The 25635-nt window shown below is 39.0% G+C and overlaps 2 protein-coding genes across 2 annotated transcripts in view; both read left to right on the top strand.

The window, feature by feature from the left end:
* The window catches only part of SMIM8 (small integral membrane protein 8), an 8314-nt gene extending 1750 nt beyond the window's left edge, over positions 1-6564 (top strand). Inside the window, exons 2-3 of the mRNA XM_019661703.1 lie at positions 5104-5261; positions 6103-6564. Coding sequence (XP_019517248.1) covers positions 5127-5261; positions 6103-6261 — 294 coding nt within the window. The 5' untranslated portion in view covers positions 5104-5126 and the 3' untranslated portion in view covers positions 6262-6564. The remainder of the gene's footprint in view (positions 1-5103; positions 5262-6102) is intronic.
* Positions 6565-8934: 2370 nt separating this feature from the next.
* CUNH6orf163 (chromosome unknown C6orf163 homolog) lies at positions 8935-25386 on the top strand. Its single transcript, XM_019661692.1, has 5 exons — positions 8935-9529; positions 13163-13257; positions 14663-14770; positions 17068-17270; positions 24493-25386. The coding sequence occupies exons 1-5, from the start codon at positions 9382-9384 to the stop codon at positions 24923-24925; spliced, it is 987 nt and encodes a 328-aa protein (XP_019517237.1). The 5' UTR covers positions 8935-9381; the 3' UTR covers positions 24926-25386.
* Positions 25387-25635: the final 249 nt, after the last annotated feature.

Genomic DNA, 25635 nt, shown 5'->3' on the forward strand with positions numbered 1-25635 from the left:
TTCTATTGGGATGCTTATTTCAAAAGTGAATATCTGAAGATTAAATTTTTCCCCCAAGTAACTCAGTCTTTATATCTTGGTCTGATTTTCATGTACAGAGTAAGATGTATAGCCATGCCAATAGTATGCTAGTGAATGATGTTAGTTGCCGAATATACCTGGATCACCCCTCTAAGCAAAATTTTTAGTAAAGGAGGGAAAACCATTCACAAATGACCAGCCCTGGTTTTTATCTCTGACCATTTTGGACAGCCTTGCAACCTGTGCATTGTCAATTCCAAGGAGGCACGATTCTCACTCATACTTTGAGGTATATGACTCTCAGAGTTGTGCAGAGGTAGTCCTTATCTCTGCTGCCTCCTTTTCCCATCGCATGTTCCTTCACAAAAGGATGGGCAGAAGAAAAAGGTAAAGAACTTTCTGCTAGGGAGGGACATATGAAGTAAAGCAGCTTAGTGTGGATCTTTTTTATAGGTAGGCATGAAAAATTCTCCCCCAAAAAAGTTACAAACAACAGTTTATTTTCATAAATTGATAAGGGAACAGAAATGGGTGATGGAAAATAAAGAAGAAATATTACTTTGCCTTAGTAATCTTTATTTTTTATTTAAAGTATAGAAGGTTGTTAAAATTTATTAGTTTGATAGATGGTATAAGTAAGCTCATGCAATTTCGGGAGTAGTGTTGTTAAAATTTTCAGTGACTGTGGCTCAGGAAAGGAGAAGCAGCAATAAAACAGCTGTCTTATACCACATCTAATAAAAGAATGATATGTAATGGAAAATGTTACTTAATACTTTCCAAAAAAGTATCACAAACAATGAAAATTGTGGTATATTAAATCTTTTAAAATATAGTGTAATAGGTAATCCTTTAATTTGTAAAATATCCTGTCAGTAAACATTTGCAGTGGTTTCCAGCCCAGGTATTCTTTAATTGTCATTTGTGATAAAGAGTTTAACCTATACAAGTGCATTATTAAGTTGAACATGGGTGTCTGGAGGTTGCAATATAATAACTACTACCTTGATTGCTCATTTCCTTGATTCATTACAAAGGAAATGTAGATTTCACTAAGGAAAAGAGGAGACCAGAGAATTTTATAATTAAAATTAAGTCATTACAATTCATGTTAAAACACTCTTAATACAGCTTTTACAGAAATCTCATTAAAATTAAATTTCATGACAGTCAACATGACTGCATCTCTTTAATTTTAAAATAGTGAAATTTCTTTTGGCCGTAACTAGTCTTTTTATATTCATGTGTATATAGTTTATATATACACATACATACATAATCATACATATATATATATATATATATACACGTATATATGTATGGTCATACATATATATAAATTTGAACTTCAAATGAGACTTGAGTTAGTTAATCCTCAGTTCTTGTCACATTGTCATCAACACAAAATGTACGTGATAATTGTGGTCAGAGGACCCTTCTGTGTTCTATAATATATGCTGTCTATACCCACTTTTCCCATTACTTTGTTTTTCTTCCCAGTAAACAATTTCAAATTATATTTACCAGATAGCTTTGTTTTAATTACATGCAGCTGTTTTTCAATAACTAAAGGAAAATGCTGTTATCAGTTTCTGGTGTGCATGAATCTTACCTTCGTGTATTTGTTTTTTGGCCTTCCTAGTATTCTATCTATTGCCCCAGTTTCAATTAGTGGTATATCCTGAGGCTGTGATTCAGTCCTGACAACATGCCTATTGTGTTAACTGTTTCCTGCTTCACATTTTTTAAATAAGCCTGACTTATTTACAGAGTGTAATACTACTTCCACTTTCATGATTGTTGCTTTCTGAATTTTCTCTTTCCCTACATTACAGTCAAATACATTATTAGCATAAGGAGAAAAATCGCTGGCACCTAGCCTAAGCCATCTGGTGACCAACATTTGTTACTTAAATTCTAAATACATTCGTACGTCCATTTATCCTATGCTCATGGCAAAGAGGGAAAGAAAGATGAAATGCCAGCAGTTTTCATAGAAGAAAATGAAGACAATAGAAGCACTTGATTATTGTCACAAGAAAGGAGAAATAAAGAAATTTAGCATCACTTCCCCTACATTGTTGACATTTCTGAAAGATTGAGCCAAAATTGAAATGGAAGTTAAAGGGACTCTGGGACTAAAGCAGAAGTAAATGTAAAATCTGTATTATAGTTGTTTTTGCATGGTATTAAGAAGTTCGTGCTAGAAATGGGCATGTAAGTGGAAAGCATTGCATTTTTTGCCAACCTTGGGCCTGATGAGTTTAAAGTAAGTGTGTTCTGGCTGAACAAATTTCAGACATGTTATGGAATTTTTAGTTGGTATATAGTGCAAAAAAACCCCAAAATTAGTAACTTTCATGCAGAAGAAGTTAAAAAACAATGGCTAGTTACAGCTTGAGTGATGTTTTAATTCTGATGAAGTAAGTGTTTTGCGAGCTATTGCCTCATATACTTCATGCCCCAGGTGTATTTCGCAAAGGAGATAAACAGAGATTGATGATTGCTCTATTTTGATGTAATGCATCCTGGATGGAAAAGATGAGACCACTTGGCATTGGCAAGCCAGGGCTTCAGAAATTACCATTTACGCCCCTGTGATTACCAACCCCATACACATGCCCAAAGGAAGAGAGATGTATGTAATAAATAGCTGAGAAAGGTTGGCAAGAGAATGAAAGGAGCAAAATGCAATATCCTCTTGCTGATAGACGTTTGCTCTTCCCACAGCACTCTCCTGTGCTTGGACTATGCATGTGTTGAGTTTTTCCCATTGAACTGCAGAGCCCCTCTGCAGCCTTCCGATTAGGGTATAATCTGTACAGTAAAGCTCACTGTGGAAACAACTCTAAATGTAGATAGTTTTCTCAGTTTTCCCTAAGAAACTAAAGTGAAGCAAGCCATTGGTGTGATTGCTGAGCCATAGCGGTCTGTAGAGCCATCCGTAGTAGAGAAACGTTGGCAGAAAACAGGCATGATTCCTGTGGAATACCTTGAGGTCCACCTGGAGGAAGGCCACAGACCAAACGTGGTGTTTGAACTAGTCTGCTACCTAATTGCTACTGTCATTGGTCTCCAAACCAGTTTGCTTTGGATGACTTTGTGGTTACAGAGAACAATTTAACCATTTCTTAAGATTAGGAAATCCTAAAATTGCTGCAGGAGTGCTAATTTACGTCAGAATGGAACCAGAAAGTGATGATGACAATGACGACAACAATGATAGCCGTAACATCCAAGGGGAACAAATTCTGGAACAGCCAACAGTGAACAATTCAGAAGTCCTTGCAAGGGTAGAAGGTGTTGAGAATCCTTTCCCTTCAAGCAGATGTTCCTGACGAGGTGTCTACCCAATTAAGTGGTACACATGAATATTTAATGGCCACTGCAACAAGGATTGTTTTTTTTTTTTGGTTTTTTTTTAGGTTTTTTTTTAATTGGGGAATTAAGGGAGGGGAACAGCGTTGGGGAATCAGTGAAGGGGAACAGACAAGTTGCTGTTCTTTTGTTCTTCAGTCTAGTTGTGGAGGATGTCGCCTCACTGGCCCATGTTGGTATTGTGATCATTGTGCTCTTCCTGGCTGAGGCAGATTGGTCACCGGCCTTTGGATGGCCGCTCACGGTGGCTCACAGTAGCCCACTGCAGCCCCACTGCAGCCTACGCCGTCGCCGGCGACTTACGGCAGCCCAGCCCAGGTTGAGCTGTTGTTCACCATCTTAGCTGTAGAGGGCAGTGTCACTGGCCCATGTGGGATCCTAATGTCAGCCCTGCTGCTCAGAGCTGGTGCTCCCAAGCCAACGCTTAACCAACAAGCCACTCAGCCGGCCCCAACAAGGACTGTTTTGAAAAAAAAAAAAAAAACCTGAACTGCTGATTTTCTTCATAACTAATAAAGTTGCAAACATATTGCTTTTAAAAAGTATAAAATGAAAGACAATACTTGTATAAGCAAAGACGCAATAAGTGTTTAGATGTGAATGTTTGACTCATATAACATTTACTGCATGGTAGGGTTGCAGAATTACTCCCCCCACCACCCCTCATCCCCTTGAAAAAAAAATTTTTTTTATTGTGACTAATTTCAGCCTTTGGAAGGATTCTTTCCCTACTACCTCCCTTCCAGCTGTCTTCCCAGCATTAGGTAGCAGGAATGATAACAATAAGCTTTTGACTGATAGTACTTAGAATAAAAAAAAATTCACAAAATGTAATTACTACAGCTGGGAGAACCAGAAGCCAAAAGACACACTTAGATTTAATAGGATAGATTTAGAGTAATTAAGACAAAAAAGGATGTTTAGATTAAGGAGATGGCAGAGCAGTTCCAGAGAGTCACCCATAGGCAAAGGGGGCGTGAGGACCAACAGCTGTTTACCCTTGCTGCTTGGTACCAGTGTTTGGGCTAGTGGAGGCATGGGAGAAGCATGGAGGGAAAGTGGGACAGGGTGAAGCTGTAGGAGAAACAGCAAAAGAATGCTAGTACTTCTCTCAGATTGGTGTCCTGAAAGGGCTGTCGGAAGGTGAGAAAGAGTGAAAATGGAAGGAAATAGAGAAGGGCGTGGATAACACACTGGCCTCTCCTAGTGTAGTAACCCCTGCATATAAGATACAATGTGACTCTGACAACAAACAATTCTCCAGGCATCAATAAAAGTAGGAAAACAACTTTTGCCCACCATACTGGTTTGTTCTAAGAAATGAAAAACAAAATAACTTTTGCCAAACAAAAAGCAGCATTTACAAAGTATGTGCTACACAAAATAATAAAATAATTGACAATCACATTTGGTATATACCTGGACTGGGATTCAGAAAAGAATTGAGTATAGAATGGCTTTTTAAAAAAGAGCATTATCAAGGGCTGGCTGAGGGGCTCAGCTGGTTAAGAGCTCACTCAAGAGTGCGAGCTCTGAGCAACAGGATCGCCAGTTCGATTTCCAGCCTGAGCTGAGCTGCTGCTGAGCTGCCAACAGGTGGCAGGATGGCTCAGCTAAAAAAAAACACCAAGAAACAAAAAAGCAGTATCCAAAAAAAACCAAAAATAATCACAAAGGATAAAAATGTCTCTTATTTTATTTTAGGTAATAAATCATCATTAGTCAAGATGTCTTCAGCCCCGGAGCCTCCAGTCTTTAAAAAGGAACCACCCAAAGAGAAAGACTTTGAAAACCCAGGGCTCAGAGGGGTCCGCACAACAACCTTATTTCGAGCTGTGAATCCAGAGCTCTTCATTAAACCTGTAAGAAATACACCCAGGATAAGAATTTATGTTTAACTAAGCTATCAGAAATAGAAGGTTCTTATTTTCCTGTGACATTTGATTTTATCATGGAAATTTTATGTTGACTATTAAAGATCTCTGTGAATAAATGCAGGTAGAAGGGAAATCTTAAATGCTGTTTCACTAAATACACATATAAAATGAATTATTTTTGAGAGCATTTGAGAATTTTAATGGGAAGTGGTTGCACTTTCATGGATCAACTTCTCAAATTCCTATTTAAATTTTTATTTTAATAGTTGTATTGATTTGAAGAAAATTTTTATTGTTTGATCAGGTACTATTAAGTAAGTAGACCTTCCATTGAAACAAAACAAAATGAAAATATCATTATTTTAAATTACAATTCCAGCCTTTATTAATTCCAGCAGGTGTGATGACAGAAGCAGAGAATGCAAATTGAAACTTGTATTGCAACTCTGCACTCACACTGACAACGAAAGGCCCATTTGATGAGTGTGAACACACAAAAAGGAGGGTCTCAGTTACAGTAATAAACATTTCTTTGGAGTTGTAAGTATCTTTCCTATATTTAAAAACATTTAAAATTCTGAGATGTCCAGGCCATAGAAAGAAGAAAGACTGGAGAGGAAAAGTAAGAGTCTTCTATACCCTCTAAATTATTGGGAGTTGAGTTAATTGAGTATAGAACTGGGTAGATTATTATAATTGAAAATATCACCATAGGAACGCTAGTGTAGTAATAAAGACGATTTGTTAAGAGAAAAGTGCAAAAGGTATTTGGGCCTCCTCAAATTATTAGTCTTAACGAAGCTTTGTAATTTTTTTTCTTTGACAGAATAAACCCGTCATGGCTTTCGGATTGATAACCCTTTCACTTTGCGTGGCTTATATTGGTTATCTACATGCAACACAAGAGAACAAAAAGGACCTCTATGAAGCTATCGATAGTGAGGGACACAGTTATATGAGGAGGAAAACATCTAAATGGGATTAATAGCACTTATTACTATGGATGGAGCTATATTAAGAGCTCTGGAATTGCCAAATAATAGACTTTATAAATGCATACTATGTTTCTTGTTTTAGAATATGGTAATGAGGAAAGAAGATAGCAGTTGCAACCATACCTGTATAGTAAATTTTGTCCTTTAGAGCTGCAGCCATTATCTCATTCTGTTCCCATAAAAAGCTTCTCAATATATTTCTTTTATTAAATCCTCTTATAAAAGTACCATGAAAATGGAAGTCATTTTTGTTAATTATTAAGTTTTATATAATAAAAGTACCCGATGTTAAATTTGCATAGTATTTTTAATATTTTAAGGTGAATTGTGCATTTGCAACTGTTGTGAATGTTAGTTTTGTTTGCTATTTGTAAAAGCAGTGTTTATTTTCTACCTGATAGAGACCTATACTTGTGAAGAAAAAGAAATAATTGTAACTTATTGTGAAGCCTCCAGTCAGCGTTAAAGACAAATAGTGTTAAGAGTGACAGATGGTTCATATATTTTGGTTTTACGTTTCATCTATTTTTGGTCCAGAATTTTATTTTAATTGAAAAGATACTTCCACTCAACTACTAAAACAAAGATTAAATGAGAGAATAACCCAAAGTAACGAATTTTTCTTAAAAAAAAATGTTATGCTGAGATATATGATGTTTTTATTTGACCAACTGTTAACTATTTTAGTTTTTGTAAATAAATATTACAATGATATGATAAACATAACACCAAATGTTATTATAGTTATTTATAAATTAGAACTACTCAATAGATAAGAAGGTCTCCTTACTGTTCTGGGTATACCTTATATCATTTAACGCTTTCTGACAAAGGTTCTGGACTTATTTCATTTCTGGACATTTAGCCCATTCAAATCATTGTAATTGGAGCTTATTAAACCTTATCTCTCAAATTTTGCTCCACTTATTATTACCAAGTAATAATAACTGCACAGGCAGAGTTTATCATCATAGCATAAGTTTTTAATTTCCAGTACTTTGTTATGGTTTTGCAAGATACATGCAAATGCAATTATGTCTGATTTGTAGATATTAAAGAGCTTAGCTAATTGAGTTACCTACATGCAACTAAATTAAATCTTTACTACTGAGCCCTAAATATTTTTTTGCTATGCCTCTCTACATAGTATACTTCATTTAGTTTAAAATGTACTTAGGTGGTATAAAGTGCCTCTTAATTTAAAGTATTATCTTTTACTTTTGGTTTCCCTGTGGACTTTGATTGTTAAAGAACTAGAATTCTTCTATTTTCAGCTTACACATTTAGTGTCATTTTGTCATCATTTAGAATTCTAATATTCAACAAAATAAGCTGATACTTGATGGGGGAGATATTAGTTAGGTGAGCTGTCAAGAGATTATCGCCCATAGGAGGGCAGCAGGAACTGTACACAGCACAGCCTTACGCCTTGTGACAGCTCCCTGAATGAACCAGGGAACCAGTAGGTTCAGTGAGGTGCAGGCTGTGAAAAACAGGGCGAGGGAAGAACCACATTGAATTTTAGGAAAAAGTAGCTAATTATGATACTTCTAACAGGATGGTTACAAGTTATAGATAGCACAGTCCTTGAGTGTACAGTATCAAAGACTGCCTGGCTGTGCGTGGATATTTTGATTTCATTCTATAGGGGAAAATGCCACTTTACAAAGTCGGTTGTGTCTAAGAATGGCATGGTCAGGGCAAGACATTGAAGTGAAGGTTCACGTAGTTAAAGAAAGGTCTTTTAATGCAGGAATCTGGCTGATGTTGGGCAAAACTCAAACATAGATTAAGTCTTGAAGCAAGTCTTGATGAACTAGGCTGTTGGTAAGCAGCAAGTGACCTTTTTGCCCAGGGAATTAATCTGTTCTGGTAGAAGAGCTATTTGCCCAGAGGGGCAAGCTGTTCAATTGATAAATTGGTTTTTAAGAATTTCCAGAAGGAAGCCGTGAAATTATTTATTGGTTTATAGTTTTATCTTTCATAGGGTGACCAATCTGTCCCAGTTTGTCGGCACCAAGGGGGGCTTTAGGGATGCAGGACTTTCCATCTTAAATCAAGGACAACAAATTAACTATGTGATTTTAAAAACCAGGCTTAGTAATTTTGAGTGCTAACGTAATGAAAGTAATTTTTCCTTTAAAATACTGTAATATTTCCCAATTTTATTGCCAAACCACATTTATAGATAACCTGGAAAAAAAATCTTCCTCCTTTGCTGGTCTAAAAGAAATCAATTCTTTAAATAAACAATTTAAACGAAAGTGTGGTGGGCTGAATAATGTTCCCAATTCCCCACCCCATCTCCAAAGATGTTCTGATCCTAATCCGTGGAGCCTGTGAATGTTATTTACATGGTATAAAGAACTTCGCAGATGTGATTAAGCTAAGGATTTTGAGATGGGGGAATTATCTTTTATTATCTGGGTGGGCCTGATATAACCACAATGGTCCTTATAAGAGAGGCAGGCGATCAGAGGAAGGAAGAAGTGATGTCACCATGCAAGTAAGTGATGCAAGGTCGTGAGCAAGAGATATGGGTGGCCTAATAGAAACTGGAAAAGGCATGGAAACATTTTCCCCTAAAGCCTCCAGAAGGAACCAGCCCTGCTGACACCTTAATTTTAGTCCCATAAGGCTCATTTTGCTGACCTGAACTGCAAGAGAATAAATTTGTGTTGTTTTTAGCCACTAAATATGTGGTAATTTGTTGCAGCAGCAGTAGGAAACTAATACAGAAAGTATCTGGGAAATGAATGGCTGGGCCATACTTCCTTTTATGTCTAGTTGCTTTTATGAGCAAAGCTTGTCTTACGTAGCGACAGTTGCTAAGTAAGTTAACAATGTAATACTAGAGCCTAAGAGGGAGCAACTGCTTAAATCTTCCCAAATCCAGTGCTCATGCCTTACATGGCAGAGGCTTTCAGTAACATTCTTTCACTTTAGGCACACAATCATGCTGCAGCATTTAATCCTTACCAGCCTCTAGCATTGGCCTACAACCTGGAACCTCTCTTCCAGCTTTCTTAAACTCCTAGCTTTTTAAAAAACTGTTAATGACCCTAACAGTAATTTAACTGTACGTAGTAAAAGACATCTTAAATTTAATTATGATCAAGAATCCGAATTATACAGACTTTGTTTGCTGTGCTGTTTGCAATAAAATAATTCCACCACCCCCTTTAGGGGAAACCTTCAAACAGATCCATGAATACAAGCCATTTACAACACGCTTTTACACTCACAAGGATATACTGGGTAAGTGACTTTGCTGTTTTCCGTTTTTCTAATGTTTCATAGCATTGTGTATCATTCTTCCTGTTAAAGACTTGTATCAGGTTTCCTGATCAAAAAGTTGCTTGTCCTACAGGGGTGTGTTTGTCATGAGAAGAACGTGGGTTGCAATCCAGCTTCTCCACTTAACCAGTAGTAGGCCTTGACTGGATACTTAGCCTCTCAGCGTGTTACCGTCTATGTAAATAGGGATGTTAGTACCTATTTTGTAGATTTGTTATGAGGCTTTAAAGAAATGCTTGTACTTATTATAAAACCTGACACATAATAGTAAATGGGGGTTCTTTTTGTCTTTGCCCACACTTGGGCACCCTCCATACACATAGACAGAATAGCTCTAATTAACACCTTAATTAATAGGGGAAAGAAACTATAACCCTTATTAGTAGCTGGTGACATAAAAGTAGATACATATAGATAACATGAGATTATTTTCTATCTTATAATAAGCAAATGAAATTGTAATTACAGGTTTTCATCTGTCCTTATCCTCATCAGTTTTCAGTCTGACTTTGAGCCTTAGAGGTGTTTTCCTAAGGACTCTCAAACTACTTCTATGATCCTCTCTCCTTTAACATGGTAAACTTGTGGTGATTTAATTTCACTCCTGAGCTTTGAAAATATAAAAGCTACAGAATGGATGGCATTTTGAAAAAACTAAAATTTAGGGGGGGATCAAATTGGAATCACCCTCTAAAAATATCAATATCAAAACTGATTTTAACCTTTAGAAAATGTTTAGCATGATTTATTAATAATAGTCTCAAAACTGATTTGACTTTTTACACCCAGGACAGTGGATATCTATCCTTAGATAAACTTTTATTGATTGACTCCTTATACCTTCTAGTATACCTGAATCCAAACATTAAGCGGATAAATTAAATCTAATTAGTTAGAAATTAATCTTTTATATTCAGTAACCTATATTTGTCATTGATTATTTTCAGTCAAAAGAGTCAGAATTCTCTGTTCTTTAGAAGTAATTTCAAAGGCATGTTGAAATGCCTATATAAATGCTTATGAGTATTGCATAGAGCAGTAATTCTCAACCCTAGTACTACAGAACTTTAAAACATTTTTGTACCACTAATATCCAAACAGAATCATTGGATTTAATAGTAATCCAACACAGACCTAAGTAAATTATTGTAGAACCTTCAGAATCAGGCCTTTGTATGTGTTTTCATTTTTTGATATCTTTGCATATTGTAATAGCTTTTTATTTGGAAATAGTTTTGACTCAAGTTTTAAAAATAGAACAGAGAATCCCATGTGCCCCCCACATCCAGCTTCTCTTATTGGTACCTTACTTAACACTAGTACATTGTCAAAACCAGGAAACTGGTATTGAAACAATGCTATTGGCTCAGCTACAGATCTTACATGCACTTTTTTTTCTTGGTGTAGAGTTTCATGAAATTTATTATGTAACTGTCACCACAATCAGGACATAGAACTGTTCCATTGCCACAAAGAAACTCCCTTGTGTTACCTACCCCTTAACATCTCCCAATCTGAACCCCTGGCAGCCACTAATCTGTTCCTCTATAATTTCATCCCTTTGAGAATGTTATACAAATGGAATCATATACAGTAATACCTTGGTTTGCAAGCATAATTCGTTCCAGAAACGAACTACTAGTATTGCAAGACATCGCTTGTTTACCCAGTTAAAATGTATTAGAAATGTTTGCTCATCTTGCGGAACACCCGCAAACCAAGTTACTTGCAATCCAAGGTTTTACTGTACTATGTAATTCTTTGAAATTGGTTTTTTTCCACTCAGTAAATGCCCTCGAGGTCCATCCAAATTCTTTGTATTAATAGTTTGTTTCTTTTTCGTCGTGTGCATTTTTTAAAAGCTATGCAGGGATCCTGTTGTACAATCAGGGTTGAGAACAACTAATATGAAGTATGGGATTTAAGCATAAAAAAGAGTAATAGTAGCCCACAGTTGCATCACATTTTTGTGAAATTCAACACATTGACGGTCCATGCTTAGTCACATTTATTCCTAGGCCTTTCATAAAGATATCTACACAACACGGAGCCTATGCAGTTTATGTTCATCTCTACCATAGTGTTCACTGCCCTTTGTTTTTACACTCACTAATAATCTGTAGCAAAGACTCTTAAATCAATGCCACCAAACATGTATTTTCAGTTGCAGGTGCCAGAAACACAACTCAGACTAGAGAAACCCAAGGGGGATGTGGCACTGGGGCTCTCAGTCCGTCCACGCTTGCCCTCTTAGTGAGTTGGCCTTATTGTTTACTACTGCAGCCAGGTTTACTCCAGCAGCTGGGAAAGGAGTGGAAGTGCTCCCAAACATCTCAAAACCTCTATTACCTCCAGCTTAGAGACCTCAGAGGAAAAAAGCTGTGTTCTCCTTACCTCCTTATATAAAATCTTAAAGAAGACCCTGGTTGGCCAGGCTTGAGCATGTGCCTAATCCTGGGCCAATTATCGTGGCCTGCAGGTTGGGGATAATGTGTGATGGCCAAGCAGATAGGCTGCTGCGATTGGCAGTCCTACCAGAACAACCTGAAAGAGGACAGTTCTCGAGATAAATGGGCCCTGTTCCCAGAGGGAGAGAAGAGATGTTGGTCAAACAAACTTGTCCACAGTGCCTTACCTCTGCTTACTGCCAAGCTAGGCACCATGAGCAATACACTGCAGTATAAGACGTGCTTTGTGATTTTAGGAAGTTGATCGTCAAGACCTAACTAATCATATGAAGGGTTAATAATTCAACAAATCTTAGATGTGAGAAATGAATGGAATAGAGAATAAGTACTATAAGAGTTTGGATTGGAGAGAAAGGTCACTGTGTGTGATTTCAGCCCTCAAAGGGCTCGTCATCCCCACACAGGTGATGCGACACCTCTGACAACACACTCTGGTAGGAGAAGATGGAGAAAACCCTGTGCCCAGCTCAGCGAGCTCAGGGCTTGGCTCCAGGTCTAACCCCATCCCTAGCTATCTGGTGTTATGTGGTCCCTTAACCTCTTTAGACTCTTATTTTCTTTTTTGAGTAGGGAGGGTATTATGGGAATATTACTATTTGGAAATTAAATTAGATCATGACGGAGAAGTGTTAAACTACCACCCCTTAACACACTCCACAACTAAAGCAGCTAAACCGTGAAGACCTACACACTAAAGAAAGGCATGTAACATTAGAGAAGGCATTCTGCTACCACTTTGTGGGTGGAAATACCACCAGCACCCAGATAGGAGCTGTGAGAGCAGAGCTGGGTAATGTGCTAGTATCTTGAGTATTCCCTCACCATTCTACTTTGGAAGTACAAAATGTGCTCCTTTCTGCCACTTTCCTCCTCCAGTGGCCCACCATGTGGACTGGCTGAAATGAAGGGAACTGACTCCATCCAGGCTGAACAGTGCTGTGTGTTCCCTCCTAATCAGTTAGGAAAAAACTTAGCCCTTTCATTGGTATCTTTAGAAGATTGACGTTTCCTACAAGGGTATATATATATATCTCTTAGGTAATACTAAAAGTAACTAACTCATAGTGAAAAGGGAAGCAAGAAACAGTCTGTGAATACTTGTTATTGTTACTCTTCAAATATACAGATATTGGGACAGATCTTTTGAATAAAGAAGAGCAATTTCAAGAGGCTGTACTCAAGGAACGTATTGCAAAAGCAGAAGCTAATGTGTGGGCTCAGGTAAAAGAATTTGGAAATCAGCCTAAATGCATCTTTACAGTTCTTTCACTTTTTGGATGTATTCGAAACGATATGGTCAGGCAGAACTGACTTTGAATCCTGGCTACCTGTGGGACCTTGGGCAAGCTCTTCAGCTCTGTAGTCTAGGCTTCTTCTAATGTAAAAGAGGAACAGTAATACCCACTCTATAGGATGATCGAGAGAGTTCAGTGAAACAGTGTGCCTGGCACACAGTAGGTACTTAGTAAGAGGCAGACATCATCAGGAGCTTCCTTCCTTCTAAATTGCCCCTGTGTGTGGATGACTCCTGTTCTCTTTATTCTCATTTGATTAAAACTTAAAAAGAAAGACATCCTTGTTGGTAATTCTTTATTATTGCTTAATAGCTAATATGTAAACCATCCATTTGTGCAGTGTATAACACTCCTAGTGCCTGTTTTCTCCAAATGTTTCATTATGGCTACTCTCCTTTTTACCCATGTCCATGCTCCCCTTCTCTCTAAAGTCCTTGATACCTTGTCCTAATGACTGAGTGTCAGAGGGGCCATTAGAGTGTGTTGGGCTCACAGTCAGATCCCAGACACTTAATTGAAGCAAAATCTCAATCCTCGAGTCCCCACTTCTTCCAGTCATAGGTAGAATGACATAGATGACTTCCTAAAGAGAATTAATTCTCCTTGAGATCAAGATGAGCCACAGTGCTTAGAATGTTATTTCTCGGTTTCCTTATAAAATAGACATCATAACAAAGAATGTTGGAATTGCCCAGTTTTGGTGCCTGCAAAAGCTTGGTATGAAAGTACTTTGAGAGTCCAAAATGCTCCAGTGCCAAGGGTAATATATATATATATATATATATAGTAGCCATCTATCTTTATCAATAATAAAATTCAAATCGATTTTGAGTCATTAATTATAACATTTTAATACAAGGGAATGCATTTGTGAGTAATCTACAATTTGAATATACATAATCTAATGTTCTGGGCATTCTCGTCAAAATAATAACCTATTTCTGAAGACGTGATGCGGGGGATCTGGGATGATCCTCAGCCTCCCTTCTCAGTGATTTCTAGTTTTGTGCATCTTTCCACTTCTCTGTATTTTCCACACTTTCTGCTATGGGCGCACATTACTTTGATAGTCAATCAAGCAAGAAATAAAGTGACAAAGAAAGAGACAGCCCAGCAGCCTGCAGTAAAGCTCTCTCGAGCAACTCCAGAGCCAGCAGTGTCAGGCCCACGGATTGGGGTGTGTTAGGGCGTCTGGTAGAGACCTCGGGTTTGCTCCAGGAGGTTTGAGATGGGGATGGAGCAAGCAGTTAGGTGCCCCGTGGTGTTTCCTTATTTTCAGTAAACATGGAAACCTGATACATTAATAAATAAATGGACTCTTTCTTTCAAAGGCCAATGAACGCCAAAAACAAGCTGTGGAGAAAGCACTTGAAGAAGCAAATGACATGCACAAAATTAAAATTCGGATTCTGGAAGAGGAACATGAAAAACATTTACAGGTTTTTATAGGGGCTTGTTTGTTGTTTTTTTAAAAAGTTCTTAAGTTAGGAGAAAGCTCCAGGAAATAAGAGAAAAAAAACGGTAACGTGTGAAATCGAGATGGGTGTGTGTGGAGGTTGGTTGGGAGGCCCAGAATTGTCAGAAGAGTTGCTGAACACTGGCAGCTGCGATGAATGGCTGCAGGAGAATCCCACGGCCTCTGATGTAATGAGCCCAAGGCTTTATGAGGTTTCAAGGCCTGAAGGAGCCTCACCCCTGCGTGCCCGACCCACCCCACCTCCTGCCACTTGCTCCCTTTCCTCCTCGCACTGCCCTTTGGCCTCTCGAAACTGAATGCACTGTGTACCTTCCCACCTTAGTGTCTGCCAGAATGGTCTTCCTGCCCTTCATCAGGCTTAGCTCAAACATCATTACTGTAGGGAAGCCTTACCTGACCAGCTCTGCCCTGCCACCCATACGCTGTCCTTGACACCCCATCCTCTTTCACAGCAGTCACCACCCATCACTGTTGCAATTAAATAGGCTGTGTGATCACTTGTTAGGTACCTGATCCCCACATGACTGCAGCCTCTGTAAGGGCGCGTCTGTCTCATTACCACTCTAGCCCCAGTGCCCAGAACAGTGCCCTGACTTAGTAAGTGCCCCAATAGGGGTTAAACGAGGGAAGTAGACTGTTCTCTTTCTTCGCCTGGGCTCTCTGACTGCATCCTTTCCCCTAAATTTGCATTTACTGCAGTGCCAAGAGGGTCCCCTGAGCTGTTTCTCAAGTATTTCCTGTAAGACCAAAGGTCATACAATGAGGGGGGGCCTCTTTCTAACCTGTCACTTGTTTAAGCACAGGACTCTAGGTAATTAGCAGATGTTCCAGGCAGAGGCCCAGGGACTCATTATTTAGTTCCGTGCCTCAGCTGCAAAATCCACTCAAAGGAAAACGATACACAACTATTTTTCCATGTTGGCAACTGGAGGGACAGGATAGGATGCAGTGTAGATGTGATGAATCATGGGAAAAGGCTGGAGGGAAGTGGCAGAAGGCTGGCCCCAGGTTTAATAAGAACATAACTAATAAACAATGTGGGACAATGGGCCCGTTTATTCATTGTTTTGGCAGTGAGCACCCACCATATGTCAGCTCTGTACTGTTGGGTTGTCGGAAAAGGCATGACATATTTTTGCAACGAAAAACACAGAAAAAATATGTCATGACTTTTCCGAAAACCCAATAGATAAGATTAAATGGACTGTGCTTGTCCTCAGAAAACTTGCTGACAGGAGAGGGAGTTTCGCTCCACAGCTCCTAAAGGATACTGGGACCCTCCCTGCTTGGCTCCAGTGACGAGGGTCCCTGAAAGGTTGGCTGCAGTGGTCCACTGGCCATCCCCCATTACAGTTCAAAACGTAAAGAGCATTTAAAGCATGTCTAGGCAGGCCTGCTGTTCAGCTGGCATGTACCAGTATGGCCATACGAGTTCTAAAAGTATTGAAATACTTCTCTATCAGTTGATAACCACTCTCAAGTTCCCTAATACCTTGGTCACCCTGGTTGTTCACCATTAGGCCCCTGGACCTCCCCCAATCCAGCAATTTAAAGGGGCAACACTTTAAATTGGTAGGGAGCTCTAGGACCCTGCCCCAATGTTGCAGCCAGATACACGTTTTGAATGTCACTCCTGGCATTAGGTTGTGAAGATACCAAGGTAACTTAGATGTGATGCCTGTTTTGAGGAGCTCATCTAGTCTTTCTTTAATTTGCTTGTACCCCATAGAGCCTTTGGGCAGAGCTGATGCACTGAACATTAAAATAGAAGTCCTAATAAAATTTAAAAGGAAAAGTTAGAGAGAGGTTGACCTTTTTAAAATATTTGTCTAAGATTTGGGAATTTGCATTTACACTGCTGTCTCAGGGACATTTTTAATATAATGAAGGAGTGATTTGTCTAAAGAGGGATGCATGAGGTTATTTCAACCTTCACAGACATTAGTGCTGCCTCTCAGGGGTGTCCATGACCCACCTGCCTTAGAATGTACTCGCCTGGGAGCCTAACGCATATTCCCTTCCAAAATTATGTTGTTTTTATGCTATATTGTTTCCATGTTTCTTGTTTCATTTAGCATCATATAAGTGGAAGTTTTCTATATGCCCACAATTTTTTAAACAATCAGTGTTCCTAAGTACACATTCAGTGTTCACAAGTACACATTTCATTAAGTTGGTGAACTATGATTTGAATAACCTCTTAGTGTGCCTTTTTAAACAAAGCTGTATCATCTAAACCTAGTTTTACTGTTGCTTAAGGAAATGACAGCTAAAACCAAGCTAGAGGTTCATCAAAACATGGAAGACGAACTGAAGAGAGAATACTTGGCAGCGGAACAACGCATGGCCCATAGAATCCAAAGGATCGCGATAGAGTGCCACAAGGAGAAGATCCAGGCTGTGGAAAAAGCCAGGGCTGAAGAGAGACGCATAGCCCAGGAATTAATCCAGGCCCAGAGAAGGTATTCCAGAGAACTCATGTTCCAATCAATGTCTTACTCTGTCAAAGTCAACTTGGAGAAAGGGATAAGGTCAAGGCACATAGACGGATATTTCCCACTTTTTGTGCGTTTACATTTCTATTATGGAATATATCAAACATAGAGAACGAGATATAATATATTGTAGTGTGTGTGTGGCTTAAACAAAAATACTAACATGAAGACTCAAGAACCTACCACCCATCTAAAGAGATTGAAAAGTGGTAACACTTCTGAAGCCGCCATGTATTCTTCCGCAATCACGTTTCCTTCCTCTCCTCCCTCTCAAGAGATAACTACGGTCCTGTATATTGTTTTTCATTCTGTATCTCCAGTTTTAAGAGGCTAAGAAGAGGAATCAAGAAATATTTTTCCATAACACATAAAAGTCAATCTTCACATTCTTTAGCCTATATCATGTACTATGGTGGATGTGTTACTTTTTGGTTTTTTTCTTATTACACAAGTAAGACATGCTGTAAATGGAATTCACATTATGAAAATATATAGAACACCTGACCCACTGCTTCCCTACCCCTTCTCTGTCTCTCAGAGACAGTCATTTTAAATAACGGGGTCTCTATCCTTCCATGCCATTTTGATATATTTGTAGTAGTATATACGTGCACAATCACAAATAATTTTCACATGAGTCAGATTATATAGATATATAATCTGGTATTCATTACGAATACATTGAAAAAAGTACCATTTTTATGTAAGTAATGAACATTTGATGGAATTGGCTAATTTTAACAAGACAGCAGCAGGAGCCCTAGTGATTATCAGGACCAAGAGAAAACCACAGTTTCCGCATGTTAAGTGACCTGCCCCAAATCATGTAACTGTAGCAGCAGAACAAAGACTAAAACCCCTGAATGTGGTCTCTTAGTCTAGGACTTATCTCTTTTGCTTTGCTCCTTGAATGAGCAAACAAATCTATTTGTATATAATTAATGGGTAAACTCTTTCTCATTAGAACTGTTTAGGTTAGGGCCAAAGATAAAATCCTGTCTGATTCTTATTTTGCCGATAAATAAGAATGAGGGCTGTAGCCGTGGTGATTTCAGTGGTACCTCCCTTCTTGCATAGGTGATAGGTCATACTGAGATAGGAGAGGAAGGTAAAAGGGGATTTCGGGTGTAAGTTAGAGAAGGTGGTGACTCCGAAATGAGTGTGACCCAATGCAGTGGAAGGTTGCCACCTCTTCTCCCCGCCGCTCCCCACCCTCCTTCTGCAGGAGCTCTGCCTGTCCTGTAGGAGCCTCTGGGTCCCACTCCTCACACACATGCAGCTTCTGCTCCTTCCCTCACTCCATCGCTTTTGCTCCTCTTCCAGCCCTTTCTCTGTGAGGTTTGAATAGACAATTTTCAATGGCCACCTTTTATTGAATCAGTTGACTAAGATTAGGGAACTTCCATGCCTCTTGTTTAAGTATATCCAACCAGAATGTCCATTTTCTTCACTGATGTGTTCCAAATGCCTGGAAGAGAACCTGGCTGATGGTAGGCATCTTTAAATATTTATTAAGCAAAGGTTCAAGTTTGTTCCACTCAGCTGAGCCCACTCTGCAGCACACCAGATCTTACTTCTAAATATTGCTAGATCCCAGTGTTCTTTAGTGCATTTACAGAAACTAATATATAGAGGAGGACCACTGTTTAGAATTCCAGTGTAGACCTTTTATTTGGCTATAAATTTTCACTCAAGACTTAAGGATTCAGAACTCTTAGATAGTATGACAAATTTGTTAAATGCGCAGAAAACTTTTTTGTGGATTGAGGCGATTAGATTCTAAACAGATTATCTAGGAGACACTGTACTCTTTCAGACATTAAAAAAAGAAAAGAAAAGAAAAACATCTTTGCTTGGAAAAGTTCTAAGTGTTTTCTGGCCCAAGGCAAAGGCATGATTGAAGTATCTGCAGCAGGAATCTTTATGGTCCTGGCTGACATTCCTAATGACAGCTACCTTTATTCAACAACTAGCACATGCAAGTCCTTTTGTATGTGTCTCACTGAATCCTCATATTCCTTCCTGGGGCATTCTATCATCCTCCATATCCTCAGGTGAAGACCCTAAGCCTTAGAGAGAGACCAAGCAACCTGCCAAAGATCATATGGAGAGTAGATGACAGGACCCAGTGTGAATCCTGGTCTGTACAAGGCCAAAGCTTGTGACCTTCCATTACGCTACCCTGCTCACTTCTCCAGAGCTTGTAAAGTGCCTTCTGTGGATGTGGTCCTGAGCTCTGACACAAAGAAATAGGGGTGTTCCTTAAACATTATGTGAGGTAACTTAAGCATGGCTGCCCCGTATGATCAGGACTAGATGGACTGGTACAAAGAACACATAGGTGCTGGAAGAGTTCAAAGTCCTGGAAAGATTAAGCGAAGAGAGAATGTGGGCTATGTAGTGAGGTAGGTTTCTTAGAGGGAGTTAGTCTTGGGTCAGGCCTTAGAGAGAAGGGAGGAGGTCCCATTTGTGAAAGGCTGAAAAGAGTGAGAACAAAATGAGCAAACACACAGAGGGGGCAGGCAGGTGGTACAATGAGGCAGAGCCAAGGGAGGGTTGCAAATATTAATAACCCTGAGATACAAATGTGCTGCCAATGGCTAGCCTCTGGAGATGCCCCCCACCAACCTTTATAATGCCTGCAACCCAAGCTTGGGGCTATCACTGATTCTCCTGCCAGACCAGGGGGGCAATAGGTTGCCAGTGGCTCAGGTAGAAAATCAGAATGTATTTTCCTTATAAACACCTGGTTGTAACTGATTAAAATAGTGCTAATAGTCCTTTAGTTCAAATGAAAATGGATTATTAGCTGACTGTGGGCTCAGCAGGCAAACGGTCTGTTTTCAGCATTGCTCTAAACACTTAAAGTACAAATGAATTTTGGAAACAAATCCCTTTGTAATTTAGACACTGCCTATGGAGAAATGAAGTGTTGGCTCTTATTGTCTTAAGATCCAGGATTTTAATTGATGGACATAGAAAGGAGGTTGAAAAGTGCACTCTTAGCAACATACATGAGGAAAATGAAAAGTTCAGTTACTAGGTAGAAGGGAAGGAACAGCCATTGATACTTTTCTTTAAACCTATGTGCAATATATTTTGCACCATTTTGACAGCCTCCCAAAAATAGTGAGAATGAGAGCTAAGAGAAGCCCTAATAGGAGCAAAGGACAAACCAATTGCTAGTATGGTTTTTCCATACTTAATTGTTTTTCCTCAAGAACCTAGTGAGGTTGGATTACTACATATTAGATATTTTTGTTTGGTAATCTATTTTTATTCTCTGAGAATCCATTTTATAAAATACCAGACTGAATCCTATAGATGTATATGCATACTAAAATTATTTTGAAAATAGTTCAATTTATGTCCAGCCCTGCTCTTAAATATGGTGTGTATTTCAAAATTCCAGGATTATGGCCTCATAAAATTAGAAGTGGCAGATGGACCTCACCACTTACAGAAAGAAGCACAGATATTCATTTCGTGCATTACGGGCCATTGACTTGAACCTGCCATCCTTTCTGCTAGAAGCCTGCCAGGGGTTTGTGGGCCTCCTGAGTACTTCTGTGACAGGAATTTTAGGGCTGGTTGAGGTAGTTGGTTCAAACACTGAACACCTTTACCTGTCATGTGCTTCCTAATGTGGATTCAGAAAACGCTAGGTCTCACCCCCATGTCGATCCTTGGCTTCCTGCTCTACTTCTCCTCTATGCACAGTAATCCTTCAAATATCTGAGGAGAGAGATATTGTCCAAGCTTTAGTTTGGAGAAGGGAAGGAAAAACCAGAAAGAACCGGTGACCCAGTTGCTTCAGGCCTTCCTCATGTGATATGCTTTGTAGGCCCACTTTTGGGGGAAAGAAATGTGGGTTATTTGTATAATCAAAAAATACTTTATATGTACCACAAGAATTAACTATTTTCTAATGGTGAATATTTTGCTTATGGTAAGAATCCATGTTAAGCATGGAGTCTTTTAGGCTTTTGTAATGGACTAGTTTAGCTGTTTTAAAATTTGGTGTTATTTGGCACAAAAAAAAATGTATTGGGGGGAGAAGTACATCTATATCACCCATTTATTCATTCACACATCTACTGGTTGCCTGTTTATACCACCGGACACCATGCCAGGCAGGGCAGATACAAAGATGAATGGGCACTCCAGGCCACCTACCACCACACTCTTCATGCTCTGTGCCCACTGTCCTCCTGACTTCAATTCCACAACTTCAAAGAAATCATAAGAATAAAGGTCAGAGACATCCTGACCTTAAACCAAAAGGAATGAACCCCAAAGGGTCAAAAATTCAGATTTTAAGGCAGGCTGGAAAGGACATTCCAAAGAAATACCAGGTCCTTTTAGCAAGAGCACATTTTGGTAGTAAAGAGTTTAAATGGGCTACATCCTATAAGGTGGAAGCTGGAGTCATCTAAGATGCACACTTTATTTGAGCAGTTTTACCTGAGATCACCTCTGCTGGAGTCTTCTATTTGGCCCATAGATGAATACCTTCTCTGTATGGGCCATGAGAAAGCCAGGCCAACCTGGCAGCAAGCTCACACCCGTTTGTGACAGAGCCATGGTTCTGGAGAAGGAATGCAACCTCCTCCTTGGGGATTTGGGGCTGGCTCAAGGAAGCTTCCTTCAGGTCCTTCTATCTAAGCCCCAGGAGCCCTGGGCATCACCTTCACAATCTCATCACCATCCTGAAGATTTTATAAAACAACAGACTAAATCCTAAGGATGTGTGTAGATGCTCACTCCCAACTCTGTCCATGATATCACTTCTATTAATGGCTCCTCCATGCTCCTGTGACCCAAGCCGAGAATCGGAGGTTGGTTCTGTTCTCTTCTTTCTGCCTCTGCCATCTCCTAGCAGTCACAAGTTGATGCTTATTACTTTGTAATATTTGTTGGATTTATCCCTTTCTCTCACTCTTCCTTTTCTTTCTCTTTCATCATTAGTTCAGACCCATTGCACATCCAGGATATTACAAAATAGTATAAATTGGTCTCTCTGCTTTATTCCACTAAGATTCAATTTACCCAATATCACCAGAATAATGATTCTAAAACATTATTTTTGTTGTATTACCCTCCTGATAAAATATTTATGGTGGCCTCTTACAGGATTGAAGCAGGTAATGGTTAAGGGTAAGAAATGTCCAACTTTCTCAATTGTGTGACATTGAACAATAAATAACTAAATTCCTCTAAGCCTCAATCTCTTCACCTGTTACATGGGAATAATAAGAGATAATAAATAAAAATTGTACCAGCTTCAGTGGGCCATTGTTAAAATTGAATAAGATGTAACGCATGTAAAATGCTTACCACAGCCCCTGGGACACAGTAAGTACTCAATAAACATTACCCCTCGTTATTAATAATGGATATAGTCTCATTGGTAGAAATAGGAAGGAGAGAAATAGCATAGCAGTGAGAGAGGCTAAGGACAAACGTTTACCTCAAGATGGGGGAAGTCTATCAGGTTTGAAAGTCAAGTTGAAAGAGTCAGAGACTATGAGAGAGTTGCATCTTGGAGGATAGAATTTAGAAGAAAGGCCAGGTGGTAAGTCTGGGAAAGACTGTATTAGACTAGGAGGTGGTGTGAATCTAACATTTTAAAATTCTCAAATCTTTAGAGGTTCTGCCTAAGTTAATCAGAGACATCCATCAGAAGTGTATCCACACTAGCTAAGAACTATTGCCCTGGACTCAGACTGCCCAGGTAGCGGTGCTCATTTGGCCACTTTTATTAATTAAGTGAAATTGGGCAAGTGACTTGACCTCTTCAAGCCTGTCTCCTGATCAGTAAAGTAAACATAATAATAGACCCACTTCATAGGGTTGATTTGAAGAATCGTTGAGTGAATATATGCACGGGACACTCATCAACCTGCCTGGCACATGGTGAGAATTCAATACAGTTGGCTGCCATAAATTATATATAATTACATACATCATAACCAGAGGCCTATGAACTCATTCAGCAGTGGTTCTCAAAGTGTGGTCCCAGGATTCCTGAGAGTAACTGGGACCCTTTCAGGGGGTCCATGAAGTCAAAGCTGTTTTCTTAATACTACTAAGATGTCATTTGCCCTTTTTACTCATTATCTCAGGAGTATATGGTGGCATTTTTCAGGGTTTTATGATGTGTGCTATCACAACAGTTTGAAACAATATGAAAATTCAGCTTTTTTCTATTAAGCCAGACAGTAAAGAGTTTTGCAAAAGATGTAAAATTATGCCACTTTTCTTACCAAAAGTTTTTCTGATTTGAAAAATATATTTTTCATTAAAGCTGTTATATTAACATTGAATGGATTTATTGATACTTTATATGAATTTATAAATATTTTTAAATGTCTCACTTTTAATTTCTAATACTGTTAGTGTCACTAGATGTAACTCATATAAACAAAAGTTCTTTGACTTCCTTGATCATTTTAACAGTGAAAAGGGGTCTCGAGACCAAAAAGTTTGAGGCAGCTATCATAGAGTATTACTCAGATAAAATCAAAATTAGAGCTAAACCTAACCTGTGAATACAAAGTTTTTCCCCTGTGGCTGAAGGTAAGCAGCTAGATCAGCAGTTCTCAACCTTCCTAATGCCGCGACCCCTTAATACAGTTCCTCGTGTTGTGGTGACTGCTAACCATAAAATTATTTTTGTTGCTACTCTATAACTATAATTTTGCTACTGTTATGAATCGTAATGTAAACATCTTTTTGTTTTCCGATGGTCTTAGGCGATCCCTGTGAAAGGGTCGTTCGACCCCTAAAGGGGTCGCAACCCACAGGTTGAGAACTGCTGGGCTAGATGGATATACACTTTCTCTAGGGGTTTGGAGCTCTGACCCTATTTCTTCATCTTTGAGCACACTGAATTCATATTATTTTCCCAGCCAAGGTGGACTCAGGTTCCTAAAGTTACAGACACTAGACTAGTGGCCTTTCCCTAGCCCACAGCAGGGACGTTGATGGGTGACCCTGCTCTGAAAAATGTTTTTTGATTGTTAACAGCTAATGCAATTGAAAAGCTCATCTCTACCAGCCTGTCTCAGCCTGGTGGCTCATCTAAACCATACGCGATAAATTCTCATACATCTGTGGTGAGAGACAAAATCTTTTTGTTTCTAGTGACTAATCCATTTAACTCACAAACCCATATTATCTTTTGTAGCAAGGCTGTGGAGGATCTTGTGAATACTGGTGTGACATTTATTAAGGATCAGAAGAAGAATATGAGACAAATGGTAAAGGAAAAAGAACATCAAATGAACAGCTTCTATTGCATGGCTGAGAGACAAAAGCAGGAAGCGGTTCAGGAAGTCCTCCAAGAAGCAGAGAAAACTCACCAGGTCGCTCTGGGGAATGTGATGGATGAACTGGTTAACACTCAGGGGGAGCTGTTGTCCACAGAGAAACAACTAGGGACTATGGCAAGTTGGAAAGATTTCCTGGAGGAAGAATTACAAGAAACGAGAGTAGCATTTCAAAAATACATCAATTATACATTTCCGAAGCTTTCACCAGGACATGCAGACTTTATTCTGCCAGAAAGAAAGAAAGCACCTTCCCATCTCATTATTCAGGAGAACCAAAACAACTCTTGATTAGAAGTCTTCAGCTGAACTTTCACCACAAAAGACACTGTTTGAAAGACTAAATAAATTCACTCAAAAACCATTTATTGATCCCTGGTTATGTGTAGAGTACTACTGGGCTGTGTGCTTTTTGATGGGAAACCAAAATATTCAAAAGCACATCCTAGGCTACAGTGAGTTCCAAGTCTAATTGAGGAGAGGTAAGAGTGAGAAGGATAAAAACTGATTAGGAAGCAAAAACGTTTCTTGGAAGAAGTCTAACGAACTTCTGTGTCTGACTTTATTCATGTTTACATCAGATATATAATTATATTAGTATTCGTTGCAGTTGAAAACAAGCAAAGGTACGTGTTTTTAGATCGTTCCAGTTGTGGAGAATTGTGCTGACCTCCAGTATAGAGATTATTATTTGGTGAACAGAAATAGCACTGTAGGAAGAAAAGCAATTTCCCTCAAACTCAATAGGATAAAATTTTAATTCTGGGAACCCTATATAAAATAATTCAGAAAAAACTCACTTATATTTTCCAGCTATGAAAGAAAGATATGCTTTTAGAGGACAGACTTCCTGCCTCAGGGATGAGTAGTCCTCCTGTGTTTGTACCCAAGCCCAAGAGTGCTTTGAACTGATCTCCTTTGGGTCAAAACGCAGAAAACTGTTAAGCACCACAGTGCTCAGGACCAACATGTATTATCATCTACTAAATTAAAATGGAAGA

Source organism: Hipposideros armiger, unplaced genomic scaffold (assembly GCF_001890085.2).
Source record: "Hipposideros armiger isolate ML-2016 unplaced genomic scaffold, ASM189008v1 scaffold_358, whole genome shotgun sequence".
Lineage (NCBI taxonomy): Eukaryota > Metazoa > Chordata > Mammalia > Chiroptera > Hipposideridae > Hipposideros > Hipposideros armiger.